This window comes from Nyctereutes procyonoides, unplaced genomic scaffold, assembly GCF_905146905.1.
Source record: "Nyctereutes procyonoides isolate TBG_1078 unplaced genomic scaffold, NYPRO_anot_genome, whole genome shotgun sequence".
Taxonomy (NCBI): Eukaryota; Metazoa; Chordata; class Mammalia; order Carnivora; family Canidae; genus Nyctereutes; species Nyctereutes procyonoides.
The window spans coordinates 48,083,163-48,103,823 of NW_026575046.1; the positions used below are offsets into that span (position 1 = coordinate 48,083,163).

The 20,661-nt window shown below is 50.9% G+C and overlaps 1 protein-coding gene across 1 annotated transcript in view; it reads right to left on the reverse strand.

Annotated features, from left to right (window-relative positions):
* STK10 (serine/threonine kinase 10) overlaps positions 1 to 19,377 on the reverse strand; it is a 111,499-nt gene extending 92,122 nt beyond the window's left edge. The window contains exon 1 of the mRNA XM_055325302.1: positions 18,949 to 19,377. Coding sequence (XP_055181277.1) covers positions 18,949 to 19,104 — 156 coding nt within the window. The 5' untranslated portion in view covers positions 19,105 to 19,377. The remainder of the gene's footprint in view (positions 1 to 18,948) is intronic.
* Positions 19,378 to 20,661: the final 1,284 nt, after the last annotated feature.

The following is a 20,661-nucleotide window of genomic DNA, read 5'->3' on the forward strand; positions in this document are numbered from 1 at the left end:
ACCCGGGATCGAGTCCCACGTCGGGCTCCCGGTGCATGGAGCCTACTTCTCCCTCTGCCTGTGTCTCTGCCTCTCTCTCTCTCTCTCTGTGTGACTATCATAAATAAATAAAAATTAATAAAAAAAAAAAAAAGAATCACCAAGACCAACCAAGTGACCTTCACTGAGGGCTCTCAGAGGACCTAACTGATAATCTAGGACACAAAGACCCAAGTAGAAAACATGGTTACTAATGGGCCACAGGCAATAGAAACCAGGGGATTCTTCTGCCACAAGGATCTTCTTCCAAGAAAGTAGGCATTTATATTTATGAAATTTTTAAAAAATGAGGAATAATGGGAACCTCCAGTGTTGGTGACAAAACGGGTGCTAAAATGGGTACGTTCATTACCGGCAACAATATCCAGATTCGATCTTTTTTTTTTTTAATTTTTATTTATTTACGATAGTGAGAGAGAGAGAGAGAGAGAGAGAGAGAGAGAGAGGGGCAGGCTCCATGCACCGGGAGCCCGACGTGGGATTCGATCCCGGGTCTCCAGGATCGCTCCCTGGGCCAAAGGCAGGCGCTAAACCGCTGCGCCACCCAGGGATCCCCAGATTCGATCTTTTTTTTTTTTTTTTTTTATGATAGTCACACAGAGAGAGAGAGAGAGAGAGGCAGAGACACGCAGAGGGAGAAGCAGGCTCCATGCACCGGGAGCCTGACGTGGGATTCGATCCCGGGTCTCCAGAATCGCGCCCTGGGCCAAAGGCAGGCGCCAATCTGCTGCGCCACCCAGGGATCCCCAGATTCAATCTTCTAAAGACAAAATTGGCAATAGGTTTTTAAAGCCTCTTCTCCCTCATTCCTAAGAATTTAAGGCCAGGAAATTCAAATAAAGACAATAAAAGAAACGTACTAGGACCATGTTCACAGTAGTCCAGAACAACAGCCAAAAAATCTAAGTAAGGGAAGCCTGGGTGGCTCAGCGGTTGAGCATCCGCCTTTGGCTCAGATCATGATCCCACCTCAGGTCCTAAACCAGAGATCCTGAGATCAAGTGCTGCATCGAGCTTCCCGCAGGGAACCTGCCTCTCTCTCTGCCTATGCCTCTGTCTCTCTCTGTGTCTCTCATGAATAAATAAATAAGATCTAAAAAAAAAAAAAAAAAAAAAAGCAAATAACCTAATTATTCAACAGTAAGACAACGGTCAACTTAGTGGGATATTAGGTAACCCTTTAAAATAATAAATCAGGGGGATCCCTGGGTGGCGCAGCGGTTTGGCGCCTGCCTTTGGCCCGGGGCGCGATCCTGGAGACCCGGGATCGAATCCCACGTCGGGCTCCCGGTGCATGGAGCCTGCTTCTCCCTCTGCCTGTGTCTCTGCCTCTCTCTCTCTCTCTGTATGACTATCGTAAATAAATAAAAAAAAAAAAAATTAAAATAATAAATCAGAGAACAATATAGTAATGAGGAAAATAATTAAGCCATAATAGTCAATGAAGCAGGATAATAAAACTGTTGCTAAGCTAGAACTTTGGGGGAAATTGTGGGTACCTACAAATAAGGAGGACCTGAAGACACAGCCTAAGGAATCCAAGTGGTTTATGAAAGTTAATTTCAGGGCAGCCCAGTGGCTCAGCGGTTTAGCGCCGCCTTCAGCCCAGGGCCTGATCCTAGAGACCTGAGATCGAGTCCCACATCGGGCTCCCTGCATGGAGCCTGCCTCCCTCTCTCTCTCTCTTTCTGTGTGTGTCTCTCATGAATAAAATCTCAAAAAAAAAAAAAAAGTTAATTTCACTCAATGACATCTGACAATTATCCACAGGGGACCCAGCAAGGACAGACAGGGATACAGTGCCCAGAAGTGCCTACTTTATCTTGACCTTATCCTGAATATATCCAGGGATGGGCACCCATCCTCCCAGGAACCCACTGAGCTGTGCTGTCCAATACAGCAGCTAGTAGCCACACACGGCTGCCACCGAATAGAGCGGAAACGGAATATTCCCATCACTGCACAAAGCTCTAGTAGGCAGCTTTTCACAGAAGGCTGCACCTGGCAGAAAATGGGTGATTGGGCATCTAAAACTCACTCCCATGTTCCAGTCCCAGCCTAAGTATGTATTTTTTTTTCTAGGAAGAAACAAAGGTCTCAAGTGCAAAGAGTGCATTGAAGCCGCTTGGGTGGTGACCACTCGCCAGTGAGGTCTCCTAGCAACCTGGCTGGGCAGCAGGCGAGAGGGAAGGCTCCCAGCTGACCTGTCAGATGAGCAGCCTGGGTGTGTGGGTCAGAGCCAAAGACTGGAGTAGACAAGGCTAAAGCTATTGTCCCCACCCTCTTGATTCTGGATGGCTCAAATATGGCTCAGGCCCTGGAACCAAGAAGGGGTTTGGTCTGTGTCCTACAATATACAGCTGTGGTGTCCCTGCCCAAAAATATTTTATCTTTGCATGGTGAGGTCTGTTACTAATCACAGGAACAGCTTCGATGTTATTAGGGAGGGAGGAAATCTGGCCCTGGAAGGTCACAGCAGGACTGGCTCCGGGCAGGGAAAAGACCCAACAGAAATGCAAGCAGGGTGCGCTGAGGGCAGCAGACACAGAGCCAGGACAGGCGGCCAATGTGGCCTCGGGTTCAGATTCCACTAACGCCCCTGGCTGGCCAGCATGAGTCAGTCGAGGAGTGGAGCATGTGCGCCAGAGCCTAGCCTTCTAGAAGCTTGGGTACTGTGGGCCTTAGGAAGAAGGCGGCCAGCCAAAGGCCTCCAATGGTCTCTTGAGGCAGGATAAGCAGCACCCCACTTGTATCCAGCACAGGTCCATGAGGTATGCAGAAGTACTGCTGTCTGCTCTTAGAAAACGAAGGCCTCTGGCCCGGGTCACCCGGCTAGGACGTGCTGTCAGGACCTGACGCGGGCCCAGCTTTCTGCTCCCCCAGAGGAAACATCTCCAGCGGCTCCCACCTGGCTTCTAGGTGTGCCAGTCCTCCTTCCCCATCCCTCCCCTCAGTGCCTTCAACCAGAAACTGTCTTTGGGCAACTTTCAATGGCTCCCTGCTGCCTGACACGAAGCCTGAACAGCCTGGTCTGGCACTCGGGGCCCTGGTAATTTGCCCCATCTACTTTCCAGGATGCCACTGCCTCCCCCTACTGCCCCCCCCCACAGCCACATACACCCCCCCACACCTCTCCACCTTCCCCCACCTCGGCTATGGCCAGTGCCCTTCTACTTCCTACTTTCACGCCTTTCTCTTCTGCTCTTTCCTCCACTTGGAGTGCCTTCCCCATGCTGTATTTATTCCACAAAATCTAACTCAAGTGCAGCCTGTTCCATGAAGTGCTTTCAGAACCCCAGCTCCCCGACTACTAATCTACACCTTCTTAGTTTTTGTTTTTTTTTTTAAGATTTATTTATTCATGAGACACACCGAGAGAGAGAGGCAGAGACACAGGCAGAGGGAGAAGCAGGCCCCATGCAGGGAGCCTCACGTGGGACTCGATCCCGGGTCTCCAGGATCAGGCCCCAGGCCGAAGGTGGCACTAAATGGCCGAGCCACGCGGGCTGCCCTTCTTAGAACTTTCTTCACAGACCTGGCACCCTCGTCATTTGTGTTCAGAGATTCTCTAACTTGGTGGTGGGCTCTAAAAGGCTAAGTCCATTTCTGATTCATTTTAGTCCACCCCATAGAGCCTGGCCTCAAATAGCCAGTGAATACACAGGAATACAGGAGGGTGGATAAATGGGAAGATGGGAGAATGGGTAGGCAAATTTGTACATGAGCTGTGGATGGATGAATGGGAGGGTGGGTGAATGGATTGATGGATGAGTGGATAGATGAATGAATGGGAGGGAGGGAGGGTGGGTGGGCGGATGGATGAAGGGAGGGAGAGAGGGCAGACAGAAGAATGGGTGTGTGGGAGGATGGACGGATGGATAGGAGAGTGAGCAAGCAGGAGCATAAATGGGCAGATGGGAGAACAGGTAGATATGAGAGAGGAATAAAGGAATGAAAAGTAGGGCTAGGCAGTAAACAATCATTAACTCTTTTTTTCCCAAAAAGCACTTGAGCCTACCTTGTTGTTGGCTTCTACGAATACCAGACTCTCTCATTCCCTCAATACTGTAGCCAAGAAAGTTATTCCTACAGGTACCTAACCTACTGCATCCCCCCCCATGCCCCCATCTTGCCCAACCTAGAGATGGGCAAACGTCTATCAAGTCATTTGTGGAATCAGCACAGGACTTAGCTTCAAATTCCAACTCTAATACTTACGAGCTAAGTGTCCTTCAGGAAGCCAAGAAGCCAGCTATAGTCTTTTGACAGCCGTGTGGACAATTCCAGAGACACAGGAGAAAGTTTAGAAACCGTGGTTAAGCGGTCAACTACCAGCTGTTATGGTCCTCATTTAGGACTATGCATTTTTTATTTCCAAAAGCCTAAAAAGTGTGTTTTATGTTGTTCACCAATGTATCTACTCTGCTCTTAGTAAGAGAAAACGAAGGCCCCTGGCCTTCTATGTTCGGCCACAGTATACACGGAGTATTTTAAAATAACGGATGGATGAATTGGTGTTCATATCCACATGCAAACAGAAAGAAATTATGTCTTCCACATAAAGACAGGAGGAAAGTACAAGAAGTCCATTTTCTCCTCAATGTATTTATCTTCTGGAATCTCTAGCTGTTCCCTGGTTTTGAATGCTGTCTCCTCTCTACCTTGGAGAAGCCAAAGCCTTTGACTGGGCAGGATACACACAGTTAATGAGTCCTGCCAAGTGGAGAAACCACTTCCCTATCAATAATCACTGGGCCAAGTTTCAGCTCGTGACAAATGAGACGGCCAAGTTTCAAAACAAGAGACACTTGAGGATGGCAAAGATTGTGAAGCACAGAGCGGTGGAACAGCATGGCTCCCAAAGACGGCCACTTAATACCCTCTCCCTCGGGGAAGAGAAGCCTGGTGAGCCATCCCAGCACAGCAGGGAAATGCTGAGCCTCCAAATCCTTCTGAGCTGGCAAATAAAAACACCAAACCCCAATAGGATTGGCCTCAAATATCCCATGCCAGGGCCTTGACCGAAAACCTGGGCAACCCGTCCAACTTGGCCAGGGATGTGGGAGCCTTCAGATCTCAGTTCTTTCAAAGTGATGGGGAACCAACCCCACCTACTGCTGATAAAGGAGGTGAGAGGTAATACAGGGCCGCTGCTCCCACCTCTCCCAAGCTCCCTCTAGCCAGAGGGCCCAGAGAGCAATGGGTGCTGAATCACGGCAGGAGGGCAGTCTGGGGTCAAGAGCCCAGAGGAGGAGAGAAGGAAGAAGCTTTATCCAGGGCCTCCTCTGCGACCCGCACCATCCACACACCATACAGGGCTTCCCTCAGACCATCTTCACCATAACCCTGGGGGATGTGTGCCCTTACCAGCCCCACTTTCTAGGCAGTTCCAAACCTCAGAGGTGAAAACTGCTCCAAGTTTTCAATCAACAGTACTTTTTGTGCTGTTTGCTTTTTAGATTCCACGTGTAAGTGAAATCATAGGGTGTTTGTCTTCCTGTGTGTCCCTTGTTTCAGTTAGCAGAACACCTTCTAGGTCCACTCAAGGGATTATGGGTGGTTTGTCTTCTTTGTAATATTGTATCTTGAAGACTCTCTTTAATGAGTACATGCTGCTTTTAAAATAATAAGAAAACAAATGAACAGACTCTTAAATACGGAGAACTGATGGTTGCCAGAGGTGGGACAGAGTGTGAAATAAAGGAGATGAAGCGGTACAAACTTCCAGTTATAAAACAAGTCAGTCATGGAGCTAAAAATACAAAACAGGAAACACAGCCAATAATATTGTAATAATGTTGTTTGGTGACAGATGGTGGCCACATTTATTGTAGTGAGCACTGAGTATCACATACGATTATTACATCATTATGTGGTACACTTAAAAGAAACTAATATAATACTGTACTTTAATTCTACGTCAATTAAAAGAAAAACCCACCCATAATCCCAGAGATAACTGCCGTTAGCATTTGGGAGTACCTCCCGCCAGTATTCCATGGTGCAGGACAAGAATTATGTCCCACTTGTGAGAGAGCTGGTTTTATTCCCATTTTGCAGAAAATGAAGCTGAGGCCATGTACCTTGCCCAAAGTCACACAGTAAAACAATGGCCAAGTTGGGACTTCTGAGGTGAAGGGCACCACCAAGTCAGAAGCCTCAGAGGCGGGGCTCCCGTGGGAAGTGCGGGGTGCTCCTCAGGTCTTCTGAGGGTCACCTTGCAGTTCGGCCACAGTGGATGGTCTGCAGACAGAGCAGAGGCTCGGATCAGGGCTGGCACTGGTTCCTCACTAACACAGGGTCCTCCCCCCTTGGTCAACAGGAGCAGCAAGTTTCCTATCACCTCAAGGTGGGGGTGGGGGTGGAGGATATTTGAGGAAGGAGGAGGCTTGAGAAAGAGCTAGAGCACCAGAGCCCACCAAGACGCAGGACAAAGGTAGACAGAACCTCAAGGCCAAACAGGAAGGCAGGGCAGCTCTAACGGGGACATTGCCTCAGGGTGACAAAGCCAGCTTTGATGGTGGCAACAGCCTCAGAAGCCAAGAATTGGGCCTGGGCTCCCAGACAAAACAGGCTGGAGCTTTCCAGGAAGGAGGGCAAAGGCAGGCGCGCCCTTCAAGGCATGAATGTTGCTCTTCCACCAACCAGAGCAGCTTGGGCCACCCTCAGACTGACTGGCAGGCACTGAGCCAAGACTGTGAAGCTCCCAAAGGCCGGCATGGAGCCTCTTTATCACAGAATCATGTTCATCATCATAACAGGTCAAGAGAGAAAGAAGCTTTAGGCTGACCCCCAGCAACGCATCACACCAACTCCTATGCAAGAGGCAGCCTCCTGCGTGACAAACAAGAAGAGGGTGGACCAGGGGCCTCCAGGGACTCTGCCTGCCAATCCTCAGGCAGCCAGTCAGGTCAATCAACAGAAATAATCAGCAGCACAATGACAATGACAGCCATGTTCACTTCTCCTTCCATTGCTGAGCACTATGTTAAGGACCGGCCACGACTTGATCCTCCCAAGTTCTCTCAGGGAAGCACTTTTTGATCCTCCATTTTATAGCTCAAGACACTGAGGCCCAGAGAGGTAGGTGACTTTCCCAAGATCACACAGCAAGAAGGCAGGGAAACCAGGAGAAAGCTCAGCACTGATCCCTGTGCCTACACTCATACTCACAGCGCGGGGCCTGCGTACAAAGGGAGGAAGGCGGGGCTGCCATTTACTCATCCGTTGTTCACTGACGCAGCAGAAACTAACTAAGCATCTACCATGCTAGCCACAAAAAAATCTCCCTGCCTCCAGGAACCTTATACCTTCCAGAGAGGAAAGAAAATAAGGAGACACACAAAAGAAACCCAGTCTGTGACTGGAGCTCTGAAGGAAATCAGCAGAGAGCTGCTGCCCCCTTGGTCAGGGATGGGTGATCAGGGCAGGCCTCTCTGAGAGGGGACATGGGAACTGAGACCCAGAGGATGAGGAGTAGCCTGGCTGTGCAGAGTAGCAGGAAGAGAGTAGGAGGCAAAGAGAACAGCAAGTGCAAAGATCCTGAGACAGAAAAGGGATGTGCTCCCTTCCACTCCTCTCCCTGGCCCCATCTTCTTCCCCCACTGCACAGAGCCTGGCTAGAATTAACTCTTCAGTCACCACAACAGTGGTTAAACCTCTTGAGTCTCGGCCTGAATCCCGGCTCTGGTGTTGCCTGTCAGTAAGAAAACAAAATAAGCAAGCTGTGGGGAAAGGAAGAAAAAAAGTAGCAAAGGGGAAAGCAGAGAGAAAGGGGAAGAGAGAAGAGTGAGTGAAGAGGCAGGTGAGTGCAGTGGAAGGAGGGACAAGGGGTGAGGAAAACAGGGAAGGGAGGAAGCTCTTCTGGGTACAGGCCTCCCTGCCCTGCCCTGCCAGCAGCACCCAGGGGCACCCAGAGCCTTATGATGCCATAGCACCAGCAGGCCCACACCAACCAGAGCTCCAGGAGGAGGCCAGGAGCACCCAGCTTCCCCACCATGATGCTGGCCCACTTCCCCTGCCACTTCCTCTGTGAGCCGGAGCCCTGCCTACACCCATCACCACTTCCTCTGTGTGAGAGGCCACCACCACCTCCACCATCTCAGGGCTCAAACCCGGCTGAGGCAGGCCTAGGAAGGAGGGTGGCATTCCTGGGCACAAACTCCAAAGCCACAGGGAGACACCACACTGAAGTGACCCTGGATCCTTTCCTCACACCCCTCATCTTCCCCTCCATATGGTACAGTAGAAAGGGCACAGGCTCCTAGCCAGAGACACCTGGGTTCAAGTCCTAGCCTTGCCATGGAAAAGCTGCATGAGCCTAAGTAAATCAACCAACATGCCTCCCTGAGCCTCTGTGTCATCAGATGTGGAGTGAGGATGTGAACCCCTGCCTCTTGTGGGGCCAGAAGCAGCATAACGATCACAGTAAGGACAACTCCCCACTCACTTACCTTGCTCACCTTGGAACCTACATGGCTGGCACACAGTAGGTGCTCAATTAATCATTCTAATGGCTAACATTTATTTGAGCTTTCCTGAAGTCCTGAGCCAAGTGGTTTCCATGGGTCATTTCACCCTCAAAACCCTTATGAGATAGTCCAATTCTAGCACCTCCTTGCAGCTAAAGACACAAACAGACATGTAAGTACTTTTTTCAGGATCATACAACCCTTAGGCAGCCCAGGTGGCTCAGCAGTTTAGTGCCACCTTCGGCCCAGGGCCTGATCCTGGTGACCCAGGATTGAGTCCCACGTCAGGCTCCCTGCATGGATCCTGCTTCTCCCTCTGCCTGTGTCTCTCTCTCTCTCTCTCTCTCTCTCTGTCTCTCATGAATAAATAAATAAAATCTTAAAAAAAAAAAAAAAGGATCATACAACCCACAAGAGGTAGAGAACCAGGCTCTAACTCTAGAAATTCATCCAAGTTCCTGTGCCATCTCTGATCCCCGGCAAAGGTGAGCTTCCCTCCCCTCCTCACGCTGTCTGCTTTCTTGCCTCCTCCTCACAACCATCCTTTGCTCTCTAGAATCTTCCCTGCCTCCCACCCACATACAACATCTCATTCTTGGGCTGGGTGCCTTCCATCAGTTACTTACTTCCTCTCCCTGAGCTCTGACCTGGGCCCCAACCACAGTTCTGGCTCTCTCCCAACCCCACATGCTCTAGCTACCAGGGTGTGGCCCCTCTGTTCCCACCTTCGGCAACCAGGAAACCTGGCTCTGGCATCCCCCAGCTCCCTTACTCTGGTGACCATCCAAAAGTAGCTCCTCTCTAATACTGCATGAGGCTGACCTGGTCAGGCCCTGGGACTCAGGACAAGCAGGACATTAGCTGAGCTCAAAATCATCACAACCAAATCCCTCAGCTTGGCATTCCAAAGCCTTTTTGACTGGGCCCCTTTTGATCAGGCCCTGCTTTGGTCAGCCCCTCAAGCCAAGCCCAGCTCCCAAACCCACTGACCAGTGGACTCAAGGAGGCAACTGACAAGTACAGAGGGGGTCAGAGGAGGATACAGGGTGCTGGTGAACATCAGAGGCCAGATCTGTACCGTGCAGCATAGCAACCACATGTCACTACTTGGGCACCTGAGACGTGGCTAGTCCAGACTGAGACGTGCTGTGAACACAAAACACAAACCGGTTTCAAAGGGCTAGTGTGGAATAAGAATATAAAATACCTCTTAATTTAGGGCACCTGGCTAGCACTGTCAGTAGAGCATGCAACTCCAGATCTGAGGGTTGGGAGTTCGAGCTGGGTGTAGAGATCACTTAAAAATTACATTAAAAAAAAATCAATAAGCAAGCATCTTTTTCATTCTATATTATTTTAAGTTGAAATGATACTTTGGGGCAGCCCCGGTGGCGCAGCGGTTTAGCGCCGCCTGCAGCCTACGGCATGATCCTGAAGACCCTGGATGGAGTCCCATGTCAGGCTCTCTGCATGGTGCCTGCTTCTCCCTCTGCCTGTGTCTCTGCATCTCTCTCTCTTCTCTCTCTCTCTCTCTCTGTCTCTCTCTCATGTGTGTCTCTATGAATAAATAAATAAATAAAAATATTTTTTAAAAAGTCTTAAAAAAAAAGAAATGATACTTTGGATGTATTAGGTCAGATAGAATATACTATTAAGAGGTGACCAACAGACACATGAAAAGATACTCATCGTCACTCATCAGGGAGATGCAAACGAAAACCACAATGAGTTCTCACATCTGTCTGAATGGCTAAAATCAAATACACGAGAAACAACAAGTGTTGGAGAGGATATGGAGAAAAAGGAAGCCTCATGCACTGTTGGGGAGAATGTAAATCAGTGCAGCCACTGTGCAGAATAGTATGGAGCTTCCTCAAGTAATTAAAAACAGACACCAGGGCACCTGGGTGGTACAGCTGGTTAAGCATCCAAATCTTGATTTCGGCACAGGTCATGATCTCAGGGTTTTTAGATCAAGTGATCTGTGTTCAGCAGGGAGTCTGCTTGAGATTCTCTCTCTCCCCCTCTGCCCCTCCCATCCTACCCAGCCTGCACACTCTCTCTCAACAAAGAAATTTTAAAAAATAATAATAATAATACCATACAACCCAGCATTTCCACTACTAGGTATTTACCCAAAGAAAGTGGAAACACTCCTTAAAAAGACATCTGCAAGGAATCCCTGGGTGGCTCAGGGGTTTAGCATCTGCCTTTGGCCCAGGGCATGATCCCAGGGTCCTGGGATCGAGTCCCACATCAGGCTTCCTGCATGGAGCCTGCTTCTCCCTCTGCCTGTGTCTCTGCCTCTCTCTCTCTCTCTATGTCTATCATGAATTTAAAAAAAAAAACACTTAAATAAAATCTTAAAAAAAAAAAGGACATCTGCACCCCTATGGTCACTGCAGCATTACTCACAATAGCCAAGATATAGAAGCAACTGATTAGTGTCCACCAATCCGCGAATGGATAAAGAAGATGTGTTGTTACATATTTGTATTAGGCAGCCATAAAAAAGATCTTGCCATGTGACACAACTTGGATGGACCTAAAGGATACTATGCTAAATCAGTCAGAGAACGACAATTACCATATGATTTCATTTATATGTGGAATCCAGAAAACAAAACAAACAACCAAAAACAGACTCCTAAATACAGAGAATGCACTCACTGGTGGTAGCCAGACGAAGGGGGGCTTTAATGTGAAATAGGATTCAAAATGCTAAAAAAAAATTAAAAAAAAAAAAAAAAGGATTCAAAATGCTGGCAATCGCCTCAAATCTGGTTCAGCCACCATGGGAGCCACCAATCAGTCCACAGGCCATACCAGCCTCCAGGGCCACCGACTGGCAATCTCAGGCCTCACTCTGTGGCCTCACTTCTGGGCCAAGCTTCTCAGCTTGTTATCACCACCTCTGCCTGGTGGAAGTGGCACGAGCCCTGTCCCTGTCCTGCTACGGCTCACCCCACCCAGCAGAACCTCTCTCTCTCCTCCCCCCACCCAGTACACCTAGCAGCTGGGGAGACCACTGGCCACACTGAGCACTTCCTATGAGCCAAATGTTGTGCCCTACATGTGGGGTGAGTACACGTCTCAGACCCACCCTACACATGAGCAAACAGGCTCAGACACCAGCCTAGCACTTGAGATCACACAGCTGCGAAGTGGGACAGCCAGGATCTGGCCCCTGGTCCATCTGGCTGCAAAGCCTCATTCTTTCATCAGACACTCAGGGACCTGACACATCGCCGTGAATGAATACTGTCCGCCACACTGGATCAAGTCAGTTCACTTCGATGAGGCAGGGATGCTCGACTGGAACAATTTTGCCCCCCCCCCCGCCCCCGCCAAACGTGGCAATGTCTAGAGACATTTTTGTCTTGTCACAACTAGGGGGTAAAGAGTGAGGTGATACTTCTAATGAAGAGAGGCTAAGGATGCTGCTAACATCCTACCATGTGTGGGGGCAGCCCCTGCAACAGAGAATTCCCACCCAAATGTCAACAGCACCAAGGTGAGGGAGCCCTGGTATAAGAGACCAGCTGCTATTACCAGCTAGACCCCAAGGTCACATCGACCTTTGTCCCACATTTTTCCTTAGGTTAGTCTTTCCAGCTCATCTCTTAACTCCCACAAAAGACACAACGGACACAGCATCCCATGATGGGAAGCGAAACTACCCCTCAAACACTAATGACTGCCAGCACAGAGGTCCAGCAGCCCAGACCACCCAGATGGACCATGGAGGGACCCCAGGAGTAACTGACAGTTACCCTCCCCTCATTAGCATACTACAGTCCCCACCCAAAGAGCACAAGCCTCATTAACATAATATACAATCTGTATAATAGGCTTGTGTCCTTAAGATGTACGCGTGACCATATGCCTGCCTCTATGTACAGTGACAAGGCTCCCCTTTCTAAATGTGCATCCTAGCCCTAAAGGAAAGGAACTCCTTCCCCCATGCTGGGGGAGTTTCATTCAGCTTTGGAAGGTAAGCCCGATCTCCTTATTTGCTACAAGTTTCCTGCATGTGACAACTCCACCTGGTGTAGTCTCCATCCTTGCCTCACCATGGAGCGACCTCACGCTGGTTGGGTCTCACTACAAACACTCTGCCTTGTCCCCAGTGAGGCGGCAGTAACTGGCCAGGACCTTCTCTTGTTAATACCACAAGCATCAACAATAACAAAGCATCTTCCTTTCATGCCCACTTCCTGGGTGGGGATCAGGTGCTAAAGGTATCATACCTCCTCAACTCCATCAGCGCCCCCATGCTCCCAATTACTATCTCCCTTTACAGACAAGAGTATGAAGCTCAGAGCTGGAGGTCACTGGCTCTGCATGAAACCCAGATCCCATGGAACCCCAAATTTCTTCCCTTAACCACCTTGTCCTACCACCCTCAGCAGCAACTGAAACTGGGAGTGACCATGCAGGGTTGATTTCCCAGGGCTGTGGGGTGGGCAGCCTGTGGGGTCGTCCCCTGGTCTGGGTAACCTTGGGAGGCCAGGAGGTCCTGCATGAAGTGGGGGGTGGGGATCTACTTAGTTGTTTAGTTCCTGCAGCCAGAGCCAGCAAGAAACAGCCTCAGTGCTAAATGAGCTGCTCCAGCGGACCCCCGTGGCAGGCGACACCCCAGGAAGCTCGGGCCACTTGAGTTTAGGACCAAGCCAGGAACCCACTCACAATAGCAAGGACTTCTATTTAAAAACATTAGGCTGAGCGGAAATAAGGTTACTGCCTAGGGGCAGAACTCTTTCCGGAGGAGGAGGGGAGGCACACAAGCCCAGCCCTGGGCAGCCCCAGAGGAAGCGGAAACCCAGGCCTTAAACCTAAGGGCTGGAGAGGAGGTGAAAGCAGGGTCCCGGCCTGGAGTGGCGGAAGGCCTGACAGCTAGCTCCCACCTCACTGAACCTCTGCTTTGTCTAAAACCAGGATGTGGCGCTTCAAGGGTGAAGGTTAACAATGGGTCTCTGAGCTGGAAGGCACCTGAGGTCCCCATGGAGGGTGGACCCATCCAGGGCCCCAGAGGAACTCAGGGTTTGGCCCTTGCCCAGAGCCAAAAAATCTACCCTCAAAAAAAATAAATAAATAAATAAAAATAAATAAATAAAAAATAAAAATCTACCCTCAAATAGGCAAACCTTTCCACCCAATAATTCTCTTCTGAGAGTCTAGCCTAAAACAGGACTTAAAAAACACAATAAGAATTTTGATGGCAAACCTGCTCATCACCAGGCAGCTCTGCTGTAATGCTCACTTTGGAAATGCCAATTTTATCCCAACACCATTGATATACTACGGAACCATTTCACCAAAATGCTTAATTCCCATTTGCTTGTGTGCAGTTTTGTGGGCCAGAAATTCTAGGTGAACACAGAAAACTGCACCCAGCTGAGCCAAGAGGCAAAGAAATGCCCACATCGCTCAGATGCGCACCTTAAACATCAAAGACCTGTAGCCCACACAGCATTGGGGGGTCCCACTCAGCACCTGATTTCAGATAACCCTCCTCCCACCCCTTCGAGCACCCACGGCCACAGCACCCTGCACGTCTCTTTCACTCTACAGTGTTGTGTTTACTGTAATATTTATTTCTCATCTCCAAAGTTGTGTATAACTGCACCACCGGTTTTTTTAGGTTCCCCCCCCCCTTTTTTTAATGGTCTCCCGCGGTAGTGTAGTGTTGTATCTTTTCCTTAAGATTTTATTTATTTTAGAGAGCATGCACAATGAGCTCAGGAGGAGGGAGAGGGAGAAGCAGACTCCCCCACAAGCAGGGAGCCTGAGGTGGGGCTGGATCTCAGGACTTAGAGATCATACCCTGAGCTGAAGGCAGACGCTTAACCTACAGAGCCACCCAGGTGCCCTGGACCATGTCTTAAAAAGCGGCTGTTCTTACTGATTTTGCTCAGCATGAAGATTTTTTAGGGAGGCAAATTTACATTACAGCAGAGCCGACTATGTTATATAAAGTGCTTAGCACAACGCCTGGCACATATATAATAAACATTTAAACAACTGTGACTTGTTTAAAAAAAAAAAAAAAAAAGAAAAGGCGGCACCTGAGTGGCTTAGTCAGTTAAGCATCTGACTCTTGGTTTCAGCTCAGGTCCAGGATCTCAGGTGGTGGGATCAAACCCTGCATGGGGCTGTGTGCTCAGCACACAGTCTATTTGAGATCCTCTCTCTCCCTCGTCCTCTGTCCCTCCCCGGCCAATAAATAAGAAAAATCCTTTTTAAAAGGTTAAATATCCAATAAGATTAAGATCAAGGTGGCACTGAGCCATCCCAGAATGTATGTAGGAAACATTAAGAATATTACAGAAAGAGGTTGGAGGAATGAAAGATGGTATAAAACACTGTAGGTATATAAAATTACAACCCTGAATTAAAACATTTTTTTCACCGTAAAAAAATGATAAAGTCTGTAAGGAAATATATCAAAATGTCAAGAGCAATTGACAGGACTTAGGGGGATGTTTTTCCTTTTATGGAAAAAAATATGTTCTTTGTATACTCCCAATTTTGCAAAACCATAAACCTCTGAAGAGCTTAAAGGTAACATAGAATCAAAACCAAAGTAATTTTCAAGAAGCAGAAAAATGAGACACCTGGCAGGCTCAGCTGGTGGAACGTGTGACTCTTGATCTCAGGGTTTTGAGTTCAAGCCCCATGTTGAGTGTAGATATTACTTAAAAATATATCTTTATAAAGGAAAAAAAAAGGGGGCAGAAAAATCATCTCAGCCTGCTAACCCAACCCTAGATGTCTGCTCACTCTGTGCTCAGCACGTGACTACCCGCCTTGCCGCTGTAGCACAAAGCTCGTCCTGCATGAAGGCAGCTTTGTTCCACTCTACATGTTATCAAACACTTTTTCCCCTTTCTATCTTATCTTCAGAATAAAGATGATTCTTAAGAAGAATCTTGAGGGATCCCTGGGTGGCTCAGCGCTTTAGCGCCTGCCTTTGGCCCAGGGCGCGATCCTGGAGTCCCAGGATTAACTCCCATGTCCGGCTCCTGGCATGGAGCCTGCTTCTCCGTCTGCCTGTGTCTCTGCCTCTCTCTCTCTCTTTCTATGTCTATCATGAATAGATAAATAAATAAATAAATAAATAAATAAATAAATAAATAAATAAATCTTTAAAAAAAAGAAGAAGAATCTTGAAATGATATAGGACAACAAATTTGAAACCACATATACACTGTAACATTTGCTTTGTATTTAGGAATGAGCTAGCAATTATTTTCTTTTGAAATCAATTTACATTGCATAACGATTTAGGTGAGAATGACCTTGACTCCATCCAGAATGAATCCTACCCTTCTCTGTCTCTCCCAGGGCCAACTGTTCATGGGCTCGTCAGGGAGAGGAGGGAAAAGGGGCCTCTTCTCTTGAGACTGCTAAAGTTTAGGCTCTGAGCTTCTGCAAGACTTCATCAGGCAACCTGTAGTCCGTCTTGTCCTAACGAGCATGTAACAAATTGAGATTTCTAAGGCTTCATACACCAGGGAAGTCCTCAGGAAGGCCTTCACGGTGCCGGCAGCCAGAACAACCTGCTTGTTATAGGAGAAAAGAGATGGTGCTAGCCATCACCTCCCCAGTTCACAGCCTACTAGTGGCCCAGGCGGGCACTGTGTCAACATGTAAATTCTGGTACCAGCCATAAAAACCTAGATGAACTTCTGGCATCTACTGCCACAGTGGCCGTACCAGGGAACAGAGAAGTGGAAAAGAGTTATGGTCCCTGATTAGAGTCTTTAATAAAGCACGATCTGATTCAACTTCAGCTTTGAAGGGCTGAGCAAGCAGCACTTAAGAGCAGAAGGCATGGGTGACAGGCATCTCCAATCCTGGGTGAATCTTCCACAGCTGCTAACTAAGGAAAATGTTAAACTGAAGCTCAGAGCCTTGGATTTGAGTCCCTTCTTTTCCAGACGCCCCAATATCCCCTAACATGAGGTTGGGTTGGATGGCCAGTCACACCCCAAGGCCAGACCGGTGATATAATAAACCATCCAGGTGTATCAGCCATCACCCGGCTCTCTTGCTCGAGCTCTCCCTCCTCTTAGTTATGAGAAAATCATGGGCTCGGTGGTGAGAGGGAGAGAGCTGTGGTGCAGCCAGCTCACAGCTTTGGGAACGAGAGTCACTTAAAAAGGGTCCACTTGCTCTGGAGAGCCAGGGAACAAAGTAACTTGTGAATCAGATACGCTCCTTGCTCCTTCTTCGTATGAAACCTCCAGAGCAGCAGGGGAGTTTTACAGGGCTGCAGCGGCGGAAATGACAAGCGAAACTCATGGGGGGAAATCTTACCAGCATAAAAGTAAAGTTCTGCATTTAGGTTTAAAAGAAAATGAGGGAGGAAAAAAAAAAAAAGAAGAAAATGACCCTTTTTTGGTCAATGGGTAGCTCAGTGTTTTTGAGTGACCGGCTCTTGGTTTCAGCTCAGGTCATTAGTTCAGGGGTGCGAGATCTAGCCCCTTGTCTGGCTCTGCTGCCCCACGGTCTCCTTGATTTTCTCTCCCTCCCCCTCTGTCCCTACCCGCCCCCCACCCAGGCTCCTGTGTTCTCTCGCATGCTAGGACGGAAGGACAGAAGAAGGACGGACATGAACCATATGGAGCCAGGATACACTGGGAGAGAAGGACAAGACTGCAATTGAAAGCCAGCCCCTATCGGAGAAAAAAACATCAGTGTAAGCCAATAATATTCACTAAAAACACCAATTGAACCTTCTGGAGAAAAAGGAGGATGTGGTAAGCTGACCAAGGGTCCTGCTGCCCTCAAGACAGTCGGGGCACATCTGGAAGAGTGGGGTCTGACTGGAGACAGCAAGGACCCTGGCTGCGTGTCCAGGGGCTGAGCTGCAAGGCTGAGGACAGTCTCCTGGGGCCCCTGGAGGAAGATGTCACTGAGAAGGGTAAAGAGAACACTTCTCTGTTCCCGCTTATCCTCAAATACATGCAGAGCCCTCAGGAAGAGATTTTCCAGCCTGAAAGGCACTGGATGTGAGCGCTACAGAGGCCTGCTTCTCAACCACAGGACCTCTGCTCCAGTGGGAATTCCTCCCCATAACAGGGAGTGCGGGCTCAGAGGGGAGGGGAGGTGGGAAGGTAACCAACAGGCACCCAGATGGGCCTGGTCTGCCTCAAACTGCCTCTAGGAGAACTTCTCAAACCTAACGTGCTTGGCAATCACCTGAGCATCTTGTTAAAATGCAGACTCCAACTTAACAGGGCTGGGGCGGGACCTGACATTCTGCATTTTTTTTTTTTTTAACATTTTGCTTTTCTAACGAGCTCCCAGGTGAGGGGAATGCTGCTCCTCCAGGGACTGCACCTCCGAAACCAGGCTCTAGACCACTAGCAAAGCTGAGAGGAAGTCCTGACCAGGTGGGCCTAGAGACGCCCTGTCTGTGGTCCAGCCTCCTGAAAGGCAAGCCTGGGGTCTGCGTGGTGTGCAAGCTACCCGAGCCCTCAGGGTGATGCCATGCCGGTGACTTAGGAAGGAAGATCTCTCCTGGGGATGGATACACAGCAACTTAACATGGGGGGATTTTCTCAGGAAAGGTTCCCTGGAGGAAAGGAGATGAGGAGAAGGGTGGCGTCAAGCTCTAGGTGTTTGGGTCCCCCACACAACTCAGCATCGGTTCACAGGAGCAGGAACCAGACAATGACCTGCTGCAAACGTGTCTAGAATTAATCAGCCCTGCCCCACCCATCCCTCCACAAAAGCTCTCTGCCCCCCTTATGCCTCCAGGGGAAAGGTGACGGAAGCCTGGAAGACTCCCCAGCTGTGACTCACACACACGCAAATCCATCCCGCAAATCCCATCCCCGCAGCGCAGCATTCACAGGGCCCCGACCCCCCTCCTTCTGCGCAGCCCGTGCCCACCTCTCCAAGCCTAGCCCCTCCCCCTGGAGCCACCCCTTTTCTTGGCTGCGGCTCATTTTCAGGTGTGTCCCCAACTCCACCGATCCCAAGCCTTCCAGACGCGGCCGGGCTTCTGGTCTCCGCGCCTCGGCAGTCTCACAGCATCAGTGTGGCCTGTCTTATGCCCAGAACCAGTTTTAGGGCGGATGCGTGGTCTCCGATGCCGAGGTCCTGGAAGCGCCCCTTTGTCTCCCCCTGCGGCGCCGAGCGCGGTGCCGGACGCACAGGAAGTGCTCCGAAGGGAGCCGGGGGCAGCGGCTGCGCCCAGAGGGGGCGCCCAGCCCGCACGCACCAGCCGGGGAGAGAGGCGCCCCGCGGGGCCCCGGGACGGCGCGCGGGGCCCCGAGCTCGGAGCCGCAGCCGCCGCAGCCGCCGCAGCCGCCGCAGCCGCCGCAGCCCCCGCGCCCTCCCGAGCCGGGGCCGGCGATCCGGGCCGGCGCCCCTTCCTTCCGGAGCCGCCGCTCGCGCCCGGGCCGCCCGCCCCCCGCGCGCTCACCTTGTAAACCTTCCCGAAGGCGCCGTCGCCCAGCTCGCCCACGATCTCCCACACCTCGTTGGGGTCCACGTCCCGGCGGACGTGCTCATATTCGCGGGACTTTCTCTTCTCGAAGGTGGACAGACGCAGGATGCGGCGGAAATTGGCGAAAGCCATGGCTGGGGCGCGCGAGCCGGGGGGCGAGGTGGCTCGGGCTGGGGCTCGGGCTGGGGCTCGGGCTGGGGCTCGGGCTCGGGCTCGGGCTGAGGCTCCGGCCGCCGCGGGGAGGTGGGGCTGAGGGACGCCGCGGGCTCCGGGGTTCTCCCCAGACCCGCCCTTCCCCGCAGCCCGACTCCGGTCAAGTGCGCCCCGGGCTGCGCGCGGCGGGAGCACCCGGAACCGCGCAGGCGGCCGCGGTCCCCGCCCCCAGCCGGTCGGGTCCCCGGGGCCGCCTCCCGCCCGCCCGCGAGCCCCAGGACGCGCTCCCGGGACCTGGCCCGCGCCCCCCCGCCCCGCCCCGCCCCGCCCGCGGCCCGGCTCCACCTGCCGCTCCCCGGCGGCGCCCGGAGACCCCTTAATTGGCTGCGGGCGCTCCCCGGCCCCGCCCGTCGCCGCAGGGCACTCTGGAAACTGTAGTCCCCCGCGCGCCCGCGGCCACGGCCGGGCTTCAGGACCGCTCCGGGCATCCCTCGGCCGCACGGCCCGGCTCCGCGAGGCCAGCCGCGCCGCGTGGCCCTCGGAAGAACCGTGGGGAAGCGAGAGGGAAGCCAAGGGACTTTCGCGAACGCCCACTGATTGTCGCCCAGGGGCTAAGAAGGTGGAGGGCACGTGCCCATCAGTGAATCCGCCCCGCAACTACCCCGCAAGCCCGCCTGGCGGGCGCCCGCTTCTCTGGTGGCGACCCCGGTGGGCGAAGGCCCCAGGCTGCACGTCCCGCGGGAGGATCGGGGGCGGCCTTCCCGGCGAGGTGCTGCCTCCTAGCGCACGAAATGCGGCGCCCCTTGCGGCCGCCCTTAGTCCCCGGTGGCCGGGGCTCCCCGGCTCCTTTCCTGCTTCCCAGGGGCTCTCCCCCACCGGGATCCACAGACCCGCCAGCAAGAGAGCCCTGGGAGAAAGAACTCCTTGGGACTTCCTTATCACATGCTTCATGATGCACCTTAAGATAGATTTGCATAGTAAGTAGAAACTCTTAGCCTAAATGTCCCTCAATTTTAAAAACTGAGCTCGTTACAGAGAGAAATGATCATCCTTGATCCTGTCTGACCACTGTACCGCCTACTGTTCACTCTCTATAGGACAACTATACTTTATCTAAATCCACAAGGTGGTTGTGTGAACACTGATAAAAAAAACCTCACTAAAGTGGAGTTCAAGAATCCTCAACAGGAAAATCATCGGTTACAGGGATGTAACTTTTCCCCATCGGGGGAAAGATGCACATTGCAACCCCAGGGGAGAAATCCTCTACCCTGGTAACTCAGCTGATGGAAAACCATCATCACCCCGAACTCTGGCTTTTCTCTAATAAGATTTCCTTCAAAACAATTCTTCCCAACTTCCTCCTCCTCCATAAAATAAAGTTCCTCTCCTTTGTTTTGTTGGACTTGCCTGTGGTTTTGCCTTAGCTTGTGTGTCATGAATTGCAATTTTCTTTTATTCTCATATAAACCCATTTTGCTGGTGGTAAAATAACTGGCTGTTTTATTTTTTAGGTTACATTTGCAAATAGAGCAT